At 38.0% G+C, this 25,725-nt stretch overlaps 1 protein-coding gene across 3 annotated transcripts in view; it reads right to left on the bottom strand.

The window, feature by feature from the left end:
* Nucleotides 1-22,433, bottom strand: part of Ttbk2 (tau tubulin kinase 2) — a 152,027-nt gene extending 129,594 nt beyond the window's left edge. For 2 of the 3 annotated variants that reach the window (XM_078048927.1, XM_078048928.1), the window contains exon 1: nt 16,432-16,513. In XM_078048927.1, the coding sequence (XP_077905053.1) occupies nt 16,432-16,451 (20 nt within the window). In that variant the 5' untranslated portion in view covers nt 16,452-16,513. Of the gene's footprint in view, nt 1-16,431; nt 16,514-22,095 lie in introns of those variants that run through there. The other variant, XM_078048929.1, reaches the window with a different exon arrangement.
* Between the last annotated feature and the right edge of the window lie 3,292 nt (nt 22,434-25,725).

Raw genomic sequence — 25,725 nt, 5'->3', positions numbered from 1 at the left:
TGATAAAAGTGCTCATGGACATGAGCAATGGACCCAATCATGCAGACACTTCAGTGTCCTGCACACAAGCAGGGGGATCCATAAAAAGATTAAGACCTGAGGTGTTCAATGGGCAATAATAAGAAGAGCATGGAGAGGAGAAGAGATAAAAAGGGGAGGAAAACCCAAAGCTCTTAAAAAAAAAAAGTCAGTACTTTCTTATTAGACTCCTAGCTCTGGAACTCCCACCCCTGATACTTTGTTACTTTTGCTCTTGCAATAAACCTGGTGTTTGCTTACTATCTTTGTGTTCCCTTCTTCAATTCTTTGCTTAACAGAGACAACCAACTTGAAGCCTAGACAATAACACAACTTTGAACAATAAAAGGTCAAAAAGAAGTAAAGACATCATCAAAGTAACTCGTGAAATTTCCCCAATTTTAAATACTCAAGTTTTCTGATTGATTAGATACATCAAGTATCCAACAAAATAAACTAACAAATCAGAAAAATATCAGAACATCTGCCATTTTTTTTTCAGGAAGAGAAAATTCTTTATTTTCTATGGAGGAAGAGGGAAAAAAAAGGCCATACAAAGAATCAGAATGACTACAGATTTCTCTATGGTTTAATATTAGAAAACAATAAGGCACCACCCTCAAAGGTCTTATGGAAAATTATTCCCAACATAGAATTCTATATTCAGCCAAACTCTCAAGTATATGAAGGAAGAATATATTGAAACATTTAAGGTTTTAAAATTTTCACTTTCTATATCTTCCCTCAGGATGTTACTAGAGAATGCATTCCCCAAAAAGAATATAAATAAGGACTGGGATTGTGGCTCAGTGGTAGAGCACTCACCTAGCACAGGCAGGACCTGGGTTCCATCCTCAGCACCACATAAAAATAAAGGCATTGTGTTGTGTCCATCTACACCTAAAAAATAAATATTAAAAAAAGGACATAGGGGCTGGGGATGTGGCTCAAGTCGTAGAGTGCTTGCCTAGCATGCGTGAGGAACTGGATTCGATTCTCAGCACCCCATAAAAATAAAATAAAGATATTGTGACCACCTAAAACTAAAAAATAAATATTTTTTAAAAAAAGACATAAATAAGAAAGCAAACCACATGGGAAGCCAGGCGCAGTGGCACACTCCTATAATCCTAGCAACCCAGGAGGCTGAGGCAGGAAGATTCCAAGTTCAATGCCAGTCTGGACAACTTAGCAAGCCCCTGTCTCAAAACAGAAAAGAGGCTAGGGTTGGGCTGGGGCTGTAACTTAGTTGTAGAGCACTTGCCTCGCACGTGTGAGGCACTGGGTTCAATCCTTACCACCACATAAAAATAAATAAAGATATTGTGTTCACCTACAACTAAAAAAATATTTTTTAAAAAGGGCTGAGGTTATTAGAGCTCAGTTGTAGAACATCCCTGTTCAATTCCCAGTGCCACAAAAAAAATAGTGAGGGAGGAAGGGAGGGAGAGAGAGACGGAGGGAGGGAGAAATTAAATTAAATGAGAGCACAGCAGAAAAGAATCCACCATAAGAGTAAAAACTAATAATAAAATCTCCTGAATAATATTATTGTAAAGGGAGAGTTCAAGATGACAGCTATATAACAGGCCAGCAAAACAACATTCCAAATTGGACTAGATCAAAAGGCTCCAGGAGGGGTTAGGGTTCTGGCTCAGTGATAGAGCACTTGCCTAGCATGTGTGAGGCACTGGGTTCGATTCTCAGCTACATATAAATATGTAGCTCAGTAGGTAGAGGGCTTGCCTTGAATGCCCAAAGCCCTGTGGTGTTCAATCCTCAGCACCAAATAAATAAATAAATGCCCATTTACAACTAAAAAAAAAATTAAGCAAACCAAGGTTCATCAGCAGATGAATGATAAGCAAATGTGGTATATGCAAACAATGGAATATTATTCAATCTTAAAAAGGAAGGAGTTGGTAGAGATGTAGCTCAGTGATTGAACTGCTTGCCTAGCATGCAGAAGGCCCTGGGTTTCCCAGACACAGTGACATATGCCTGTAACCCCAGTGACTCAGAAGGCTGAGGCAGGAGGATGGCAAGTTCAAAGCCAACCAGGGCAATTCAGCAACAACCTGACTGAAAAAAAAAAGGGGGGGTTGGGGATGAAGCTCAGTGGTAGAGCACACTAGGATTGATTATTAGCACCTCAAAAAAAAAAAAAGTAAAAAGTGGGAGGGAATTCTCAAGCATGCTACAACATGGATAAAACCACTGAAGACATCATGCTAAGTGAAATAAGCCAGAACAAAAGGGCAAATGTTAATGATTCCACACATAATAGATACCTAGAACAGTCAAGTTCATAAACAAAGTAGAATGGCAGCTACAGAGGGCTACAGGGAAAAGGAATGGGGAGTTAATGTTTAATGTAAGGAGTTTCCATTTGGAAAGATGAATAAGTTCTGGAGATGAATGATGGTGATAGACAACAATGTGAATGCACTTAATATCAACAAAATATTCACTGAAAATGGCTAAAATGGTAAATCTTATATGTACTTTACCACAATAAAAAGGAAGTTTGAATTTTTTTTAACAATACCTTTATTTATTTATTTATTTTTATGTGGTGCTGAGGATCGAACCCAGGGCCTTGTACATGTGAGGCAAGCGCTCTACCACTGAGCTACAAGCCCAGCCCCAGGAAGTTTGAATTTTAAATAAGACTACTAAGGGGGCTGGGGATGTGGCTCAAGCGGTAGCGCGCTCGCCTGGCATGCATGCGGCCCGGGTTCGATCCTCAGCAGCACCACATACCAACAAAGATGTTGTGTCCGCCAAGAACTAAGAAAAAAATAAATAAATGTTAAAATTCTCTTTCTCTCTCTCTCTATCCCCCTCTGTCTCTCACTCTCTCTGTAAAAAAAAAAAAATAAGACTACTAAGTACTCAGATGTAATTATAAAAGACAAATAGTTGATCACTATCTCACTCTAACTTATTAGTGGAAATATCATGGAACAAAATGATATGCTGGATAGCCTTCACAACACTAAAATAAGGGTTGGGGTTGTAGAGCACTTTCCTGGCATGTGTGAGGCATGGGTTCAGCACCACACAAAAATAAATAAATAAAATAAAGGTATCGTGTCCATCTACAACTAAAAAATATTAAAAAAAAAAAAAAAAAAAAAACTTGGGCTGGGGATGTGGCTCAAGCGTTAGCGCACTCGCCTGGCACGCATGAGGCCCGGGTTCAATCCTCAGCACCACATACAAACAAAGATGTTGAGTCCGCTGAAAACTAAAAAAAATAAATAAATATTTAAAAAAAAAAAAACTCAACTGAAATAAATCTTGGACCTATCCCAATTAGGAACTGTACAATAAGGGAAGGGTCTAGAATCCCATACAATACCCAGGCTGTGGTAGACTGCTTTTAAAATAGGTTCCAATGATCCTTATCTCCTGCTATTAATCCCCTCCCCTCCAAAATGCCCCACCCCTATATCTACCCAGTAGTGTACTGGATTCTAGTTACTTGCCTCTAAAGAAATAGACATATGAGAAGATGTCACTTCCCAGATAGGTTATAAAAACTGCAAAATCTATTTTGTTCACACTCCCTTTCTGGCTTTTTCCACTTGTTTGTTCACATGAAGCAAGCTGCCACTTGTTGAGGGCCACAGCCAAGTCGGGATGACGCATGGCATTTTTGCCAGAAGTAGTGGTTGAGAGGTGATGCCAGCGAGTTCTCGCAGAGTTCCCGTTGAGTTCCAGTTGAGCTCTCACAGGGATTCCCAGAGCACTGTGCCCCCCTGTCTGTTTTTTGGCAATGGAGCCCAATGCCTTTCTCCACGATATCGTGGGTAAACACCTGGTCCTTGTCCACCCTCTATGGTGGTTTGAGAACAGCATTCATTAGCCCCAATGTCTCTCTCTATGGCATCGTGGGCAAATACCCAGTATTCTATTCCTTTGATACCTAGTTTTGTTTAACCCTCCTCCTATGGGGCAATTCCTTTTAAAATGTCCTGTTTGTTCACAATTGTAGCATGTTTTTGGCCTGGCATCTAAAGCCTGTTGTACTGCAGCTACCAAGACTTGCCCTTGTTCATTAATGTCTCTACATAATTTAATATATGTGTTTAAATCTCCATGTTTCCATGGTCTAATGACTTCTCTGCACCAACAATTTGCTTGGTCATAAGCCAGTTGTTTAATTAATGGCATTGCTTGTTCTGTATCCCCAAAAACTCTGGTAGCTGTTTGAATAAGTCTATCTACAAATTCAGCGTAAGGTTCATTAGCTCCCTGTATTACCTTAGATAATTGACCTTGTAAATCTCCATGTCCTTGTAAAGTCTTCCATGCCCTAACTGCATCTGCAGCAATTTGTGCATATATAGCAGGATCATATTCAATTTGTTGCCATTGATCCTCATAAGGTCCTTTTCCTAACAACATATCTAGATTTCTTTGAGGGTAACCTGCTGCTGCATTTCGCCTAGCCGTCTCCATGCAAAATTCCTCATTGGCAACCTTCCATAACAAATATTGTCCTCCATTTAGCACAGATTTACACATGCTAGCCCAACCTGCTGGCGTCATGTCCAAGTTGGTAATGGATTCAACCATGCTTACAGTGAATGGTGCTTGAGGACCATAGGTTGTTATAGCCTCCTTTAACTGCTTCACTGTTTTGAAATCTAAAGCACGGTGAATTCGCTGCCCTCCTGCCTGCTCAAGTACAGGGCATGCTAATCTTTGAGGTCCTGTCTCAGGATGCCATCTATTAACTACGGGGGTTGAGGGCCATTCAGCTGTCTCTATAGGTGGAGCTGTTGGTTGAATTACACCCTCTGGTGATAGAACAGTGTTAGTAACAGCCTCCTGTTGTAGCTTTTTCCCTAATAGCCCCTTTTCCTTTAAATTTTCTTCCTCTGACTAGCTCAAGAGACCTTCTCTTTTGCTTGATCTAAAATGTCTTTCTCCATGGTCTGAACCTCTAACAATTACTTAACACTCTTTCAGTTTGTTTTTTACTAATTTCTAATCTACTATAAAGATAATGCAACCCAATAAGATAACACAAAACAAAACCGAAACAGAATGAAACAAAAACGGAACAAAAAATCGTTGTATCAATTTTGCTATTTTCTTGACATGTGCATTTGTGGTCTATTTCTATCTCTTCCTCGGGGTGAACAACTTCAAACCTTGAGCCAACCATTTTTCCCAGTTTGCCTAAGAAAGTTCTAGGGATAGGCAGCTTGAAACAAAAACAAAACAAATCAAAACAAGAACGCATTGTTTTTTGAAATGGTCACCCATTCTCTCGCCTTCCCTTAGGGGCGAGCAATTTTACTTACCCCTGAGCTTCAGGCGTTCCCCACACAGGCCGCCAAATGCCACAGTCTGGCTGGGCACAAATCACAAGCCACTGAAGCAGGAACAAACTTTATTTCTGAACTCCACCAGCACACTCCACACACGCTCCCCGGGAATTCTCTCAAAAGCCACACGGCTCGTCCAGGAACCAGCAACTGGAAATATCCCTCCTCCGGCACTTCCCCTATCAATGGGAACTCTCCAGGAATCCCCGCAAGAGCTCAACTGGAACTCAACGGGAACTCCGCGAGAACTCGCTGGCGTCACCTCTCAACCACTATTTCTGGCAAAAATGTCATGCATCATCCCGACTCAGCTGTGGCCCTCAATAGCCATTTTGCCCCATTAAAAACCCACATGACAAAGAACTCATGCAGCTTCTGCTAGAATAGTATACGATTCTGCTTATATCAGGTATCCACACTAGCCAGAAACTAAGGCACTTAGTTCAATAACTCACAGAAATTGAATCCTGCCAACCACTATCAAAATGAACTTGGAAAGAGATCCTTCCTCAGTTTAGCTTTGTGATGGCTGCAGACTACTTTGCAGTATGTAGATGATCCTGATACAGAGTACAAACTTGAATGACACCCAAAATCAAGGCTCACAAAGACTGAAAGATAATAAATGTTATTGTTTTAAAATACTGAGTTTTGGATAATAGACTATAATACAGATAACTAATCACCAGGGCATGGGACATTAGTTTCTCAAAGTTGTATGTGACTACAGGTACCCGTACCCTTTTTATTCTAAATCATGGATTATACCTAAAAAATTAATGTAACTTGGTTGCAAAATCAGTGCTGTCAATAATCACTTGAGGGGCTGGGGTTGTGGCTCAGCGGCAGAGCACTTGCCTAGCACGTGGAAGGCCCTGGGTTCGATCTTCAGCGCCACATAAAAAATAAATAAAATAAAAATAAGTATTGTGTCCAACTACAACTAAAAATATTTTCAAAAATAATAATCACTTGGATTCCTTTTTCCAGTACAACTAATAACTTAAAGTAGGGTGTAAATACCATACTAATGAATTCTGTCAATGATGCTAAATCTGGAGATGTTACCAAAACAGACCCTAAGAGGATCAAAATATGGACAGAACAAGTTAAATAGAGATTCAATTGTAAATATAAAATAACGTGGTGAAAAAAATCACTTGAACATTTGCTAGATAGAAAAAGGCTGTGAAGAATATAGGCAAGAATTAATAAGCAAACACTGACAATACCCTACACTACAAACACCTTTAATAAGAAGACCATATCACAATCATTAAATCTTCTGCCATACCAATTATTATGCATAGCAGTAAATCAACAGGTATTTGGTGAAGTTAATTAATCAGCTCAAAATGAGACCTTAAACTACACATAATTTAAGTCACATAGATTCACATATATACATACAACAGAAAGATAAAGATTCAAGTAAAAGAGAAGGTCAGACAGAGGAAAAGATTCAAGTAAAAGAGAAGGTCTCTTGAGCTAGTCAGACAGAGGAAAAGATTCAAGTAAAAGAGAAGGTCTCTCGAACTAGTCAGACAGAGGAAGAAAGTTTAGAGCAGAAAAAGCCATCAGGTGAAAAGTTACAACAGGAGACTGCTACTAACACCTTTCTATCACTAGAGGGTGTAAGGGTCCAACCAACAGCGCCACCTCTACAGGAGACTGCTACTAACAACTTTCTATCACCAAAGGATTTAAATGTCCAACTAACAAGGCCACCTCCATATGCTGGGAGGCCCCCAAACCCCGCAGTTGATAGTTGGGATCCTGAAAGAAAAAGATAAAGGGAGAACAACAGCAACAACAGCAAAAAATGATAACAGGCACAAAGGGAAATGTTTAAAAAATTATATAAGAACCAGGAATGGTATGCACACGTGCAATCCCAGCAATTCGGGAGGCTGAGGCAGGAGGATCACAAGTTGAATGACAGCCTGGGCTTTTTTTTTTTTTTTAACATTTATTTTTTAGTTTTAGGTGGATCTTTAATTTATTTTTATGTGGTGCTGAGGATAGAACCCAGCTCCTCACACATGCTAGGCGAGTACTCTAACACTTGAGCCACAACCCCAGCCCAACCTGGGCATCTTAGACACTGTCGCAAAATAAAAAATAAAAAGGGTTGGGGATGTATCTCAGCACACCCTCCCAAAAATTATATAAGAATGTCAAAAAACATAAACCAGGATGGGAATATAGCTTAGTGGTATAGCCTTTGCCTAAAATGCATGAAGTCCTAGGATTGATATGCAGCACTGCAAAAACAAATAAACAAACTAGATTAAATGAGACAAGAAAACTATAAAGAGAACTCCCTACAGGGGCTGGGGCTATGGCTCAGTGGTAGAGCATTTGCCTCACATGTGTGGGCCACTGGGTTTGATCCTCAGCACCATATAAAAATAAAATTAAGGGCTGGGGATGTGGCTCAAGTGGTAGCGTGCTCATCTGGCACGCATGCGGCCCGGGTTCGATCCTCAGCACACATACAAACAAAGATGTTGTGTCCGCTGAAAAACTAAAAAATAAATATTAAAAAAAAAATCTCTCTCTTCTCTCTAAAAAAATATTTTTTTAAATTAAATTAAATTAAAAAACAAAGATATGTGTCTATCTACAACTAAAACAATATTTTCTTAAAAAAGATAACTCCCTATAAAAGTATTGTCTGAAAAATTAACATAATACCACAGTAAATTTACTATCTTCTAACTTCAGAGATGCTTCACAAAATAAAAATTAATAAATTTTGTCCCATTGTCCCAGATGTGTAACACTTATAAAAACCTAAATTGAGCAACAAATATGCCATTTATAATAACTTGTAAATAATTAATCTCATGAAATTAATTTAAAAACTTGAGACTTAATAGGTTTGTTAAAGATGACATAAATAATAACTAACATTTGCTGAGCACAGTGTTCTAGGCACTGTAATAAATACACACACACACATATATATTCACACATATATAAATAAGGTAGTCTAGTCTTAACCAACAGGAGAAATAGTCACATTCACAGACATAATACTGTCCAAAACAATACCTGTACTGTTTGAATACTAATGAAAGGAAATGATATTTACATGGAGATCCAGAATTGAACCTATTAAATATCTACTACTTACCAAAATTACATAAAAATGCTTTTGTCAGAAGGAGAAAATTATTATTCTACAACTGTAATCACAAATTATAACATTTTCATTGTTATAATTTTGTTTTTAAAGTTAGTACAAAACTTAGTTGATCAAAAGGAAATAAAAATAAACCAATGCCATCTCTACATTGGAGAAAGCATAAGTTAGTTCCCAAATGTATTTTGACTTGAAGCAAACTTTGAATTATCCACTTACATAAAGGAAAGTATTTTCATAGCTAATATCAAAAATATAAGTTTTTTTAAAAAAGTGAGAACTCTTTTATACCACTAGTGTTGCTATGCAATTTTGAGTTATAAAGCGAAAGATATGCATACTCTGTGACCCAATATCTCATCTCCCATGTGCACCAGGAAATGGAAACTAAGAATGTTCATAGTCACACTGTCCATAAACAACCCAAATGGCCAGCAAGAGAAGAATGGATGAAATGTAGTACATTCATACAGCAGAAAATTTTGTTAGTTTCCTATTGCTTCCATAACAAATTATGACAAATACAACACAAATTTATAATCTTACAGTTCTGGAGGTCAGAAGTCCAGACTTTAATTGAATTAAAAATAAATTTGTAAGCAATACTACATTTCCTCCAGAGGCTCAATGGAAAATTCATTTCCTCACCTTTTCCAACTCTAGAAGCTGCCTGAATTTTCTTTGGCTCATGGTCCCATCCTTCATCTTTAAAGCCAGTCAATGTAACATCTTCAAATCTCAATCTCTCTCCCTTCCTCCCTCTCCTCTCTGACACACACACATACACACACAGTCACGTCTCCTTATTTCTCTCAGACAAAATATACACTTCCCTGTGACCACACTGGATCCACCTGGATAATCAAGAAAAATCCTCTCCTCTCAATAACCTTAATTTATTCACACATACTCAGTCCCTTTTGCCATATGAAGTAACTTATTCGTAGGTTTCAGGGATTAGGAAGTGAACATCTCTGGGGGCCATTATCCTATCTGCCACAAAAACTAATACTACTACAACTGAACTATATGAATGAGTCTCACAAATAACCTCCAGAACTGTAATTTTTAAAAAAGTCAAGCAAGCAAAATTATTCACACAATATGAGTCCTTTTATATAAAGTTCAAAAATAAATTACAAGGGGGTTGTGAGGTTGTGGCACAGTGATAGAGTACTTGCCTAGCATGTGTGAGGCACTAGGTTTGATTCTCAGCACCACATAAAAATAAATAAAATAAAGGTATTATATCAATCTATAACCAAAAATAAAAAACACAAAAGTAATACAAAACCACATTAAAAAAATAAGTTACAAGGGTTAGAGATGTGGCTCAGTGTTAGTTAGTGCACCTGCCTAGCATGTGCAAGGCCCTGTGTTCAATCTCCAGCACCACTCAAAAAACACTAAGTTACAACCCAACTATATTAAATAGCAATGCAAATACAGGTAGAAGTTTATAAAGAAAATTAAAGATATGATTATTATAAAAAAACGACAACTTTGGGGTAAAGAAGGTAGTTGAGAACAGGAATAGGCTTCTGAGATGCTGGCAATGTTCTCTTTCTTGAACACTTGGCTTTGTAATTATTCTTTAAACTACACACACGTTTTTGTACTCTATGATTAAACATTTTTCATTAAAAAAAAAACAGTAGCAGAGCTGGGGTTGTGGCGCAGTGGTAGAGCACTCGCCTGGCACATGTGAGGCCCTGGTTCCGCACAACATAAAAATAAATAAATAAAATAAAGGTATTGTGTCCAACTACAACTAAAAAATAACTATATTTAAAAAAGAACAGTAGCAGATAATACTAATATAAAGAAGAGGTGAAAAAATCCAGACACAAAATAGGTTAGGCAACAATAATCTAGAAGTGTAAGAGACAGGAGAGTGTCCCTTCTATACAATGGTAAAAAAACAGCTAATCTATGAGTTGAGCAAGGGGAAGAAATTTAGGTTCAGAGCAGAGAAAGCCTTAGAAACAAGCATACCATTTACACTATCTTCCCAACAGACTATAAATTTCTTAAGGTCAAAAGTATCTACTTATTCACTTCAACTTATATTGGGCAAGCCTCTACCACTGAGCTACATCCCTAGTCCTCATCTTTGTGTTCCTAATACGTAGAAAAATCTTTCAACAAATATTATGTATTTTACCTCTCATATAATTTAAGGAAATTACACAGTCCTCTGGCAAATAACTGAGAGTTAATGAAAAAACTGAAAGTATACTCTCTTCAGTAAATTGCAATGAAAACATAGAAGAGTAAAAAGAAATATAATACATAGTGGTGTCCCGAGCTAACAAGCAAGTTAAAGAAGAAAATTTAAACCAGTATTTCCAAAATACTTTTTGATATAGGTTACATAATACAAAAACAGAAATTAATAGCAATTCTCTGTATAATAGGTTAAAAATGTTTAAAAAGTTAACCAACATCAAACTGTAAGGGCAAATCAAAACAAAAGAGGTTAATGTGGGGTAAGATAATCATAATCTACCATATTAGATAAGGTGAATAGGATTTGTGGAGGATGTTAGGTAAACAGCAACATAGCAACACATTTTTCCCATCCCTGTGTGCATATCTTTTTGTAATGTGACCTTGTTCTACCACCCATCAATAGATAGTTTTTCCATCCCTGAAATGAGTTGGCCACATGACTTGCTTTGGCACTCGTGGGATATTAGCAAACATGACCCAGAAACTTGAAAAGCACTTATGCACTGGGCTTGGCTTCCTTTGCAGGTTTTCAAAACCAGGTTCAGAAGAAGAAACCCTATTATGGTTTGGATCTGTAATTCACTTCACATACCCCACCCCACCCCCATGTCACAAAGGCCCACGTGTTGAAGGTGTGGTCCCCCCAAAATAATGTTCAGAGGTGGGACTTTTGGGAAGTTATTGGGAACATGAGGACTCAAAGCTCATCAATGGATTAATCCACTGATAGATTCATAGCTAAATGGACTACTGGGAAATGGTAGAAATTTTAGGAGGTAGGTCCTAGTTGAAAGGAGTAGGTCCCTGGGGGTGTGCCTTGGGCACTTTATCTTGTCATCATCCTCCTCCTTCCCTCCACTTTTCTTTTTGCTTCCTGGATGCTATGAGGTAAGCAGCATTGCTTTGCCTCGCCCTTCCACTATAATGCATTTACTGCCCAGAAACAATGGAATCAACTGACAAAAAACTGACACTTCTGAAACTGTGAGCCAAAATAAATCTTTCCTCCTTTAAGTTGTTTTTCTCAGGTATTTTTTCACAGTGACAGAAGGCTAACATACTAGCTGACTGCCTCACAAAAGTGAGCCCAGATAAGACAAAAGAACTATTCAGGTGAGCCCAGTTAAATTGCCAACCAATAAAATTGTTAAGTACTAAACAATCATTGTTTTACACTCTAAATTTTGGGATAGTTTGTTTCACAGTAAAAGTTAGCTAACTGATTCAGGAGGGAAGCAAAGGCATAGAAGAATAAATGAGCATAATATACAAGTGCATGGAAAGATGATCAGAATGTTCCAAATGGAAAAATAGTTCTTATTGGAAGAAAGAGTACATAGTCCTCAGGCTGGGATTGTGGCTCAGTATTTGTAGAACGCTTGTCTCGCATGCATAGGGCACTGGGTTTGATCCTCAACACCACATAAAGAAATAAAATGAAAGTATTAAAAAAAAAAAGAATACATAGTTGGGGCTGGGGTTGTACCTCAGAGGTAGAGCGCTGACCTAGCATGTGTGAAACACTGGGTTTGTTCCTCAGCATCACATAAAAAAATAAAATAAAGATATTCATCCACCTATAACTAAAAAAATAAATATTAAAAAAATACATAATCCTCAAAGGTAAACTGAATTTAGATAATAATCAGACTAAGAAGAGCTTGAACTTCTTTCTGTTTCAGAGGGCAAGGGGATTATAGTTTAAGTTAAAGTTCAGTTAGAAGACTATTGCTACTATTTCAACAGACTGAAGTAATAAACTGATTAATTAATACCATGGTTTTAAGTCTATGTATGTTTCTGCTCTTCAATAGAAAAATATAAGAAATTATTTTTATCCCATAATTTTAATCTCAATGAGTATAGACTAAGAATCATTAATATAAAAAGCTTATGATGTATCTAAAGGTAATGAAAATATACTTGAAGCTATATTGGGCACAAAATACACATATTTCTAGTGATAGTGTAAGTGAGAAATATGACTCCCTTTTGAGATCTAAATATACCTACCCCAGTACTTGAGCTCCTGGCCACCAGAGAGTAATAGGAACCAAATTTAGCCTCCCATCTTAAACAACTAGAAAAAAAAAAAAAACTAGACAAAACACATAAAACAATGGATTTCAGACACTAGGTAATAGGCAGCACAGCACAAGGATCCATGAGAGAAGGGAAATTAATGAAGTAAGCACTATGATTGCCCCAGGTCACTGCCAAGAAAGTTTCTAAGGTATAACACAAGAATGGAAAACACAAACAGGACCCATATGTCTCAGTTATTTGAGAGAGTTAAGAGGTATGGGGAAGCCAAGGAAGCTAAAGTTTGCAAGAGAACTGCACAGATAGCAAGGTCTGGAGATCTATATATACCCAGTACTCCATGAGACTTTAGAGGAGTACTTATAAATTCATCTTGTAAGGAAACAGTTAAGCTGGGTGTGTAGCTCAGTGGTACAGTGTTTGCATTGCATGTGTAAGGCCCTGAATTCAATCCCCAGCACCACAAAAAATTTTTAAAAAAAGAAAAAGGAAACAGTTAACGCCAAGGAAAGAAGCACTGGAAAGGGCAGGCAGAATCATTCTTGATGCTGATATGATAATCAATAGTTTGTATACTCACTTGCCAGAGTGAAAAAGACCTTTAAATATCCAGGACCTTGAATGCACAAAACAATTTTCAAATAACTATATCCCAAAACAAATTCCAAAATATTTAAATTATTTTTATTTTATTTTTTTTTTAAAAGAGGGAGTGAGAGAGGAGAGAGAGAGAGAGAGAGAGAGAGAGAGAGAGAGAGAGAGAGAGAGAGAGAGAGAGAGAATTTTTAATATTTATTTTTAGTTCTCGGCGGACACAACATCTTTGTTGGTATGTGGTGCTGAAGATCGAACCCGGGCCGCACGCATGCCAGGCGAGCGCGCTACCGCTTGAGCCACATCCTCAGCCCTTTAAATTATTTTTAAAATCTAGCACATAACATTTTCTACAGGTAGAAAGAATTCATCTGAGATGAAAAATACACTGGAAAAAATATACTGGACAGAATTAGCATTAGAGTAGCCAGTGGAGAAGAAAAGATTATTAATTTGAAGATATACAAAATGAACACACAGAGGAAAAAAAAAAAGAAAAACAAATGAAAAGAGAATTAGTAAGCTGTGGAATAACAGCAAGGGCTAACATATATGTAAAGAGACCAGAAGGAGTGGAAAAAAAAGAGCTCACTTACCCTTTTTATTTGGTAACCTGTTTATTATTTTATTATGTCATTTTTGTAACCACACTGTCTTTAAAAGTATATTTCCATTTGTAATAGATTATTTTACCTTCTGAATACATTTATTGGGCCCAAATAAATACCATACTGGGGGTGGGGGCAGAAGAAATGACTAAATTTTTTTCAAACTTAATGAAAAACATAAAACTAAATGAGATGCAGGATGGCTATCTCATATATCTCAAAAGTCAAAATATTACACTTTCTAAATTATAAAAATTAACTAAATTGTTGTTTTTTAAAATAAAACATGATTAGATATAAATACAAGTTTACAAAAACTGTATGCCAGCTAAGTTTTTAAAGCATCTATTATATAAGCAGCAAAAATAAGATTCTAGTATAGGATAAACCCAGTGGCAGTTTGTCTTTGTTTTTATCTCGTAGAAAGAAGCCCTCTCAAGAGTTAGTAAGAACACCTGTAATCCCAACAGTACAGGAGGCTAAGGCAGAAGGATCGCAGGTTCAAAGCTAGCCTCAGCAACTTAGCAAGGCCCTAAGTAACTCAGTGAGACTCTGTCTCTAAATAAAATACAAAAAAGGGCCGGGGATGTGGCTCAGTGGTTGAGTGCCCCTGGATTCACTCTCCAGTACCAAAAAAAAAAAAAAAAAAGTAAGACGACATAATAGCAAAAGAGAATGAAAATTCAGTCCCCACTCACACTGAAACTGTTCCTTCTAAACTTTCACAGGAGGCAAATTACACTTCTGGCAGCACAGAATCTCTCTGAGCCCAATAAATAAATCCAAGAAAGTAACATATCTATTAAAAGTGAATAGAGTGACTAGTGGATGCTGATCCATAATGGGGGAGGGGTGGTTCAAATGGGAAAAATGGAGGAACTTTGGGCAAAGAGTAGGGAGGGGTGAGAAGGGGACATGGGGGCAGGAAAGATGGTGGAATGAGATGGGCATCATTACCCTAGGTACATGTATGATTGCACATATGTGTGATACTACATTATGTACAACCAGAGAAATGAAAATTTGTGCTGCAATTGTGTACAATGAATCAAAATGCATTCTGCTGTCATATTACCTAATTAAAATAAATAATTTAATTAATAAAAAAGAATTTTTAAAAAAGTGAATAGAGCTGCTGGAGTGTGGCTCAGTGGTACAGCACTTGCCTAGCATGTGTGAGGCTCTGGGTTTGATTCTCAGCACCACATAAAATAAATACAATAAAAGTCCATCAACAACTAATAAAAATATTAAAAAAAAAAAAGTGGAGAGAGCCAGACACAGTGCACATGCATCGAAGTGGCTCAGAAGGCAGAAGTAGGAAGATCTCAAGTTCAAAGCCAGTCTCAGCTATTTAGCAAGGCCCTAAGCAACTCAGTGTCTCAAAATAAAAAATAAAAGGGGCTGAGGATGTGGCTCAGTGGTTAAGTAACCCTGGGTTCAATCCATGGTACCAAAAAAAAGTGAAGAGAGCCAGGCATGGTTGCACACTTTTGTAATCCCACTCATGAGGCTGAAGCACACAGTTTGAGGCAGCAATTTAGCGAGACCCCAGCAACTTAGCAAGATCCTATCTCAAAATAAAATTTAAAAGGGGAAAGGGTAGAGATGTAGCTCTGTAGCAAAGCATCTCTGGGTTCAATATCTAGGACAAAAAAAAAAATGCAAAAAGGAACTTTACAAGTCAGTATGGTTACAGTTACTGACAACAGAATCAAAGTGTAAACAACCTAGTTCTCCCTAGCTACAACACTAACAATACATAAACAAATTCTTTTCTTATAGAAAGTACAGTGTAACTTATATGGCCAGATTGTAAGGAAAACACTAAATAAGAGCATTCTTTATTATTATTTTTTTTTTAGTTGTAGTTGGACACAATCTTTATTTCTTTTTATGTAGTGCTGAGGATCGAACCCAGTGCCTCACGTGTGAGGCAAGCACTCCACCACTGAGCTACAGCCCCAGCCCAAGAGCATTCTTTGAGTAAAATCTACTATAACCAAATTAACCAAGCAAAGCATAATGTCTATGACCTTCCCAATAAGACAAAGAAATATCATAGAACCTTCTCTGTAATGACCTTTTGAAATAAGATTTTAAGTACGTAAAATTAGCAAAATTGAGGCAAAAAGAAGATAACTAATTTAAGGTCTTATGACATAATAGAGACATAAAGAGATTAAAAACTCATCTGGATGCACAACTAACAGTTTATATTCATTTGTTTAATAAGCCTTTATCAATTTAAGAGGTAGTGGTTATATTAATCTCAATTTCTAGACCAAAAATTAGGTGCCAGTATATGGTAAGATAGGTTTTCTAATTTACAAATGTATTTTTTTAATTTATAGATATTTAGTTATTATATATTCAATATTCAATAATTATTCACTTAATTATAAGTTGCTGGACTCTTAACAACAAACACATTATAATTACTTACCTGGAACATCTCTTTCTCATAACTATATACACTCTGGCTATTGATAATATCTATTTCTAACTTCAGATGGTTCAAACAGACTCTGAAACAAAAAAGGAATCCTATTAAGTACTCAAGCAATTGAAGCCTGGGAGAACCCAAAGTAGAAATCCATATTAGAGGAAGAAGTAGACTCTTTAAAATTATTTAGTGCTCAGGTAATTTGAAAAAATTTTTCTAAAACTCTTTCTAGGATTATGTGAAAGTTTAATTTTTATTAATTTGTTTAAAAACCATTTATTTTTAATTATTAACTTATTATAGCTGTAATATATTCACCAACCTCTGAATCTGTCTGACAGAGTATATAGAATCATCTCTGGCTGATAAAGTTCTTCCCTCAATCCACCTCCCTGCCTCTTGGGTCTGTCTGTTACATGCTCACATCAACATTTTCCTTCATAATAATTGGAACACTTATGATTCCTTGTCACAAATTTCCACTTCCACTATACTATAAACTTCAGCAGTGAAGACACTTCTGTCTTGCTGACTGCTGAATCTCTAACCCTAGCAAAATTTCACGGTAGATTATTAGCAAGTATTTAGTGAATGGATGGATGCAGTTAATGTCAATAGTTCACTGTTCCAAAGGTCAAAGAGGCTGATTTAAGTTGGTAGCAGTAGAAATGGAAAAAAGAGGTTAAGTGTAGGTAGAACCAGGAGAAACAAGGAACCAAAATTTTTGAGCTTGGGTGACTGACTAACGATACATTTATTTATAGAACGAAGGAAGTTTAAAAGACTTTTGTCTTGGACACATCAAATTTTTCAAGCGCTCTGGATATCAAGCAGATGAAGTCTTAATCTAGTTTACTATGTTACTATGTAATTTAGCTTCCAGATTATTTTTTAAAATCAAATTTCACAAGAGACATGGCTCACGTTTTTCTCTTGGTATTTCATTTTTTCCTAGTTTCTTCTTATCTTTGCCATAACATTCATTGAAAAGTGTTGATAAAGTTATTTTGAGATATTTTAGAAACTGAGGCACTTGATGCACCAGGAAGAGGGGAAAAAAACAGAAATGTACAAGATTAATCCACAATATACAACACAAGTGAAAAACTAAAATGTCAGACAAATATTAACAAAATACAGTATTTAGATGATCATATAGCTAGAACAAAAAGGGAACAATGCAATCTCATTTTTTTAAAGGCAATTACTTTTAAATGGCAGAAAGAAAGACAAATATAAAAAATATTCATGATAAAAAGCATTTGGGTGGGGCTGGAGTTGTAGCTCAGCAGTGAGCGCTTGCCTAGTATGTGTGAGGCACTGGGTTCTATTCTCAGCACCACATATAAATAAATAAAATAAAGGTCTATCAACAACTAAAAAAAATTTTTTTAAAGCATTTGAGTAAAAATAGATACAATGGCAAAAAAAATTCTAATTCAAACATCAGAAAAAAATACTGATTTTTCAATGGCTCGGAGGCTAAGGCAGAGGATTGAGAGTTTAAAGCCAGCCTCAGCAACTTAGCAAGACCCTAAGCAACTCAGTAAGACAGTGTCTCTAAATAAAATACAAAAAAAGGGCTGGGGATGTGGCTCAGTGGTTAAGTGTCCCGGGGTTGAATCCCCAGTACCAAAAGCAAAACAACAACAACAACAAAAATCACCTGATTCTTATTTGCAATAAAAACACAAATCCCCTGTTAAATAAATAATTGACTCTCAAAACATGGCCAGGTTCTATCTTGATAGCTTAATCAAAAAGAGCCAAGCAGCTACTTTCTATCTCTCATTCTTCAGGAGACATTAATTACACTCCAAATTTTTCTCAAAGAACAATGAATTTTTTACTTTGGGAGTTTTTACTCTGAGTGAAAGCAAATTTCTATAACGATTTTTTAAAAAACAACTAGCAATATTCCAAAACAATCTGAGCATGGTGGCTGTGCCTATAATCCTAGCCACTTGGGAGGCTAAGGAAAGAGGGTCACTTGAGTTCAGGAGTTCAAGACAAGCCTGGGCAACATAGTGAGACCCTGTCTCAAAACAAAACCCAAAAGCATCAAAGATCTTATTTTTTTTTTTTAAGAGAGATTTTTTAATATTTTATTTATTTTTTTTTTTTTAAGTTTTCGGCGGACACAACATCTTTGTTTGTATGTGGTGCTAAGGATCAAACCCGGGCCGCACGCATGCCAGGCCAGCGTGCTACTGCTTGAGCCACATCCCCAGCCCCATCAAAGATCTTATATGCAAATGGAAAAAATCATGGGAAAAAAGTCCAAGATGTTCACAAAAATATATAAGCACTAGGTTCAATCAAGCATTGAAAGAAAAATAATAATCACAAAAAGAATAATTATGTTTAACTTAAAGTCATATAAATGAAAATGCACCAAGAGATCTAATTAAAAATTACCTTCTAGAAAGATGAAATTTTCTTGCAAAATAGAAATTCACATTATGTAAATAAAACAATTTTTAAATTTTTTAACGAGGACAGAAACTGTTTTTAGTAGTTAATATATATTTTTCTTTTGCCCCAAAATTTAGCTCTAAAAAGACTCAACTTTTTCATATGAATTTAAAGTCTCTTTTATTAAATATAGAGTATAAAAGCACTGTGTATTATCAGTGTAAAATGATCTGTTCACCGAAACCTGAGAAGAAAAACTATTACTAACATCACTACTGTTTACAACAAGTGTGGCTAAAAACAACAAAAAGGGAGTACGTTAGCCTAATATTTTAAAAATTAAACATATATATATATTATATCGAAGATATCCTGCAAGAATAGAAAATACACAACAAGAGTGTAAATAGCATGGTCTCAAATTAAAAAGACTTTACCATGTATCTATAAATTAATTTTTCCCTATAGGCGCTATTAAAAAAAAAAAAATGCCCGGGCACAGAGACACACATCCTGTAACCTCATTTACTTGGGAAGCTGAGGCAGGAGGAAGTTGGAACTCAGGCCGGGCAATTTATAGAGATCTCAAAATAAAAAGGGTTGGGGATGTAGCTCAGTGGTAGAACACACGTGGGTTCAATTCCTAATACTGACCAAAAAAAAAAAAAAAAAAAGTGGTGAAGAAAGTACACCATATTTCCCATTAATTCTCAAAGGTTATTTTTGTTTTGCTGGTAAGTCTAGACCCCACTAATTCATAGTGATCATTAAACATTTTCCCTATTACAAATTTTTTAAATATTTTTTTTACTTGTAATTGAGCACAATACCTTTATTTTATTTATTTTTATGTGGTGCTGAGGCTCCAACCCAAGGCCTCGCAAGTGCTAAGCAAGTGCTCTACCACTAAGCCACAACCCCAGCCCCTCTTATTACAATTTTTTATGCTACAAATATTATCTCACAACAGTATCTAAGATTAAAAATCTGAAAGTGTCTTAGGTGGGTCATTCTAATTCAGGGTGTCCTTGCAATCAAGATGTCATTTGTATATATTACTTTTTTTAAAAAATATTTTTATTAGTTATTGATGGACCTTTATTTATTTATTTGTTTATATGTGGTGCTAAGAATCAAACCCAGTGCCTCACACATGCTAGGCAAGCGCTCTACCACTAAGTCACAACCCCAGCCCTATATAGTACTTTTTAAAGCTGTAAAGCATATGAAGAATTGCCTGAATATAGGTAAAAGAAAAAAAAAAGAATTGCCTACCCACCATGAAAGTGAAATTTAAATTACATGACCTAGCTAATTCATCTTTGAAAAATGAACAACTATTTTGAAAAAACAACAGACTATCACTAACACATTTTTAATGCATTTTTATGTGTAAAATGCCCTCAAAATTGTCCAAATTATAAAAGTTTAGCTTGTAACATTACATTTGAAGATATTTGAAGCTCCACATAATTGAATTCAATTTATTAAAGCAAATGAATTCTAACTTCATAAAGCTTTCCTGAAGTACTTAAAAGAAAGTCAAGACATAAATATCTGAAGTCATCCATAACACAAAAAAGAATTCTCTAAATTATGTCTGAACTGTAGTAGGAGAAAAATGAGCAAGATATATTATTCTTAGTTAGCTCCCTACCCATTTGTTTCAAGCTGACATTACAAATTAAATTAATGAAGCTATGGACTTTTTTTCCAAAATTGAAAAAAAAACACTTTCAAATATTATCATAAAAGAAAAAATATTAGAAAAACTTTTATTTATAATCATGCTTCAAGCATCCCTTTTGGTGTCTTGAAAAAAAATGTTTCATACAGGAAATTAAAGATTCCTTCCAATATGTTTCAATTCAAATATCATCCAAGGTATTCAATACTTGTTATTTGAAATTACAGAGTTAAGACAAATTCTCCAAGATTAGTCACATTGTTATATTTGTCACCATTATGGCTTCTTTAAAAATCCAAGAAGCAATACATAGCATTCAACTCCCTCAGTTCTTTAAAATTATTCCCCATTTCTCCCACCCCACCCCACCCCGCCCCCAACGTTATTCTATCCATTTAGTCAAAAGAAAAACAGCAGATACATCTATGTTGTCTATCCTGGCAAAGCCATGTTTATATACCAATGCAACTGTTATTAATGGCTCAGAACCAAACATTGTTAACAGAGTGGATCCACACTGTGTGTGTGTGTGTGTGTGTGTGTATACACACATGTCCCCATTCATAACATGACCCTCCTACACACACACACACACACACACACACACACACACACAGAGGAGAGAGAGAGGGAGAGAGAGAGAGGGAGAGAGAGAGAGAGAGAGAGAGAGAGAGAGAGAGAGAGAGAGAGAAACTTGTTTCTATTGAGTAACAAATCCTCTTCACATCAAAACACCCGGTATAATAAAACTGTCCTCTTTAACGTTCAAAGAACAATTCCTAAAACTAGGTTAGAGATGAGTTAATATCAGGATTGCTGCCATCTATCAACTAATTCAAAGCAAAGTACAACTCAATGTCATTTTTAACTCTAATGAAGCCACAACTGAAACAAAATTAACTTCACTGTAAGATAAAGTATCCGGGCATCAGTACAGATTATTTACTTCTCTGATTTGACGGTACATATATGTGTAATCTTTTGTCCCTCCCTCGGAATTTCAGGGTATCAACATCATCTTTATCAAATCGAATGACCAGCAAATCCCTCAGGTCATTACTTCAGCACCCTAAGTATCAGAAAGTCCTGGCCTTCTTTGTCGTTACAATATAGCAAAGAGAGTCTACAGTCCCATGCCTCCTTCCATTATAGTGGGGGAGGCAGGGTAGGAGAGAAACGCTTGTATTTCCTAACAATCCTCTGTGTTCCGTCCTGGAACCTAAATAGGCATGAGTACAAGTGATATGTGGGTCACCCTCAGAGAAACAGACGAAGCTTAATGACCCTCCAAGTTCAGTAAAAACACCCAAAGCCTCAGGGGAAACGCAGCAGCAACCCGAGGGGAAATGGGCCAGAACCGGAACGGTCTCCGAGGTGAAGAGGGACGGGATTGGCACAAGCCCAAGGCGTGGAGCGACCTAGAAGTCTCCGGTACTCCCCTCCAGGTCTCCAGGGTCCGTCAATCCGCGAGGGGTGCGGCCGAAGGAGGGCGTCCGGACAGGGGAAGGGCGGGACCCAGGACTAACCCGCGGCACCCTGGGGGTTCAGGGGGTGTGTCCTACCTGGGCCGTGACGGACGCAGGGATTTCGGGTTGAGGGCTCCGGTCCAGCTCAGACCCGGGACCGGCAGGGGCCAACCCTCAGCAGGCGGGACCGCCGCCGCCTGCCCATCCCCCGCCGCCCACTGCAGCGGGACCCGAGCGCGGCTTCGCGGGCCGGCCGGCCAGCCGGGTAGTCCCCTCGGGTACTGTCCGCCTTTACTGGCGGCGGCGGCGGCGGCGGCTGCTGCTGTTGTTGCTGGTGGTGGCCGCCCCCAGCCGCTGCTCTTGTGCGAGCCTCTGCTCCTCCTCCTGCCGCCGCCGCCGCCGCCTCGTCCCCACCGCTCCCATCGCCGCTGCGGCGACTACTGCAGCGCCCGCTGACCCGACCCGACGTTATTCTCCCCCTTCGCAACCCAGCACAGCCTAGCCCACCTGCCCTGCCAGTGCGCACGCCCACCTCTCCACCACAGGTGCTGATTGGAGATCGCGTTGCGAGCCCACAGCGTCGGTTGGCTGGTCCCATTGCCTATCACGAAGGGGGCGGAGAGTAGGACAGAGAGCGTCTCCGCCCCCACCGGAGAATTGCCGCTATCTTCAGGTTTGCCTGAGAGGGCGAGTTACCGGGAAAGGAGCATCACAATGGCAGCGCGCATGCGCTTAGGAATTCTGGGCTTCGTAGTTCCAGCCACCCCCGCTACTGCCTGGCTGTCCTGAAAAGAGACGTAGGGCTTCTGAGACTAATAGTAGGCGCAAATGGGTGTTCTAGCTCAATAGTTAACTTGGTTACAGAGGCATGGTTGTAGTAGGTCCAAGGTTGAGCTTTGAGGAAGAAAATCGGAAGTGCTTTGTCATGATACGAATATACACACTGAGGCAGTCCAGATGAAGGGAAGGGCTTGAAATCCTGAGGCCCTGTCAAAGATTGGGGGATTCATCACCTCCTCAGAACCAGAGCTGCCAGAATGTCGCGAATTGACGCTGTCCCCAGAACCACCTGATCTAAAGCGAGGGCCAGGGAAAGGAGTAAACGTGTGAGGAGGGAAGACGGATTTACAAAGGAATGTCAGACTGGAGATGAGAGTCCTTGCGGTTTCACAGCCCACAAAGAACAAGATTCCGTTCCCTTCTTGAAAATTCACAATTTTAAAAACCCAATGAACAACTTCGGTGGGAACCAGTAAGAAATTGTAAGCTAGAGTATGCGGGAGTAGCTTAAAGACTCAAAAGAATAGCGAGGAAGGTGAAGCAATGAGGTTGTGTGGGGTAAATTTGTATTTAGTGTTGATTGTGTCTTCCTCTTTTAGTAAAAGAAAACCTTAAGATTAAGCCCCTCTCCTGTCTTTATCTACCGGTTTACAGAGGAAAAAGTTCAACTGAAGAGGTTAAAACTTTCTCAAGGCTATAAAACTAATTAGTGGTAGAACCAAAACAGATCTGTTAAACCTCCCATGTCCCGTGCTCTTTCTTCTTAATAATCAGAAATACTCCCAGGAATTGCCATGAACGGAAAGGATGCGATGAATTATAGGCTTCATTTAAATCTTTTTCTTCAATCAAGTGCATTATCATTGAAGCTGATTCAGAATATAGAAAAGTTAGGACTGGGGGTTTAGCTCTGTTGGTAGAGTGCTTGTCTAGTATGCATACGGCCCTGTGTTCAATCTCCAGCACCACATTTAAAAAGAAAAAGAATATAGAACAGTTAAATATAAACCCTATATTAAATTTCAGAACTGTTCTTACAGAATCTAATCTCGTGCAGGAAATGCCACTGTCCCTTGACTTTCTTCTAAAAACAGGAGGCGCCTCCCCTATCATGTCCAAATTCTTGAACAAAAGCAGGACAAAATGTACATTAAAGGCAATTGATGATGCAGCTCATCTTGTTCTATTCAAATATAAGGGAGTTGCCAAATTGTTTTCTTTCTACTGATTAAAACCATAAGTTGCTTTTTTCCCCCATTACTTTGTGTAATAGGATATAGTTCACAGTATTGGCCAGATACAGAATTTATACAGGAAAGGGTCAAGATTTTGTAAATATTTTTCTTTTAAATTAAAAAGGTTTTATAGGGAAATTTTATAGGGAAATGTCCACTGAAATTATGTTTAGCAATAAAAGTCTCCCGTTTTCTTTGGTTTTTCCCATTTCAAGAATTTGGGGGGGAGGGTGCTGGGTTTGTTCCTTAGTGGTAGGAGTGCTCGCCTGCCGAAGTCTGGCTTGGCACAAATCAGGAGCCACTTGTCAAAAAGAAACTAACTTTATTTTTAGAACTACAAACGCCAAACAAAACAGCTCCAGGGAAAAACCCTCAGAGCCCAACTGCCACCACCGGCTTCCACAAGCCTCTCTCCCCCACACCAGCCTTTTCCTCCCACAATCCTCCTCCTCTTGAGGCCGATTGGCTGGGTTGCGTGGGCAGAGCCAAAGAAGTCACCCAATGAGCAGCTCCGTGGAGGAGCCAATCAGCTAGATGTTGCTGGGGCAGCTGTGAGCCAATCATCAGCTGGCAGTCTGAAGGGCAGGGAAACAGCCCAATGAACATCACCGCAGAGGAGCCAATCAGCTAGATGTTGCTGGGGCAGTCTGAAGCTTGCTGGCAGCTGGAAGTTTGCTGGGGCCCCTTTGGCTGTGGCTCTCAACATCTCCCCCTCTCTGTTTAAACAACAAGCATGTGGCTTATGGACCGTGCCTGCCTTAGGTTGTCCAATACATATGGTCCTTACCCGTCTTCGGATGAGCTGACCTCAGGGCGTCAGCCTCCTGTCTTAGGTTGGTACCATTGTAATTGGATCTTACCCGTCATTGACTACCGGTCCAGTACAGCCACACCTGTGGAGAGGTCTCAGCGGGGGGGGGGGGGGGGGGGGGGGTGAGGTTCTTTGCCTCACCTCTGTTGACCCCCAAATTTTAGCTGAATGATCATGACAAGCAGAAGGGAGGAAGATATACCAAGTCAATTGACGGTTCTGTAAGCAGTTCAGTGTAAGTTCTGTAAGCAGTTCAGTGATGGCTATTGCAGAAACTGTAGATTAGTTTTATCTTTGTCTTCACCGGCACAGGGATGAAGATAGGAATTCTGGCAATAATGACTAAAGAAAAAATTAGGTAACATTCCAGAAGACACTAAAAGAAAACAATTTTCTTAACAATTTATATTATCTTCATCGGCACTGGGATGAAGATAGAAATTCTGGCAATAATGGCTAAAGAAAAAATTAGGTAACATTCCAGAAGGCACTAAAAGAAAACAATTTTCTTAAAAGAAAACAATTTTCTTAACAATTTATATTATCTTCATCGGCACTGGGATGAAGATAGAAATTCTGGCAATAATGGCTAAAGAAAAAATTAGGTAACATTCCAGAAGACACTAAAAGAAAACAATTTTCTTAACAATTTACATTATAGTGAAGAGAATTATTAAATATAATGAAAACTAAAGGTGAGAGTAAACAAACAGATCTGTTAACCTCCTTTTTTGTTTACATATTAAAACAATTCTTAACAGTTATTTACCCAATTTAAATTAAACCATTTAAATCACGTGAATAAAAAAAAAATATTTGGATCCATCTTTTCATGAGCGCTCATCATATATGATATATAGAAATATGTACATTGGACATACGTACATTCAAACATATAAC

The sequence above is a fragment of the Ictidomys tridecemlineatus genome, chromosome 5, assembly GCF_052094955.1.
Source record: "Ictidomys tridecemlineatus isolate mIctTri1 chromosome 5, mIctTri1.hap1, whole genome shotgun sequence".
NCBI lineage: Eukaryota > Metazoa > Chordata > Mammalia > Rodentia > Sciuridae > Ictidomys > Ictidomys tridecemlineatus.
This window is presented reverse-complemented; position numbering and strand designations above follow the sequence as displayed.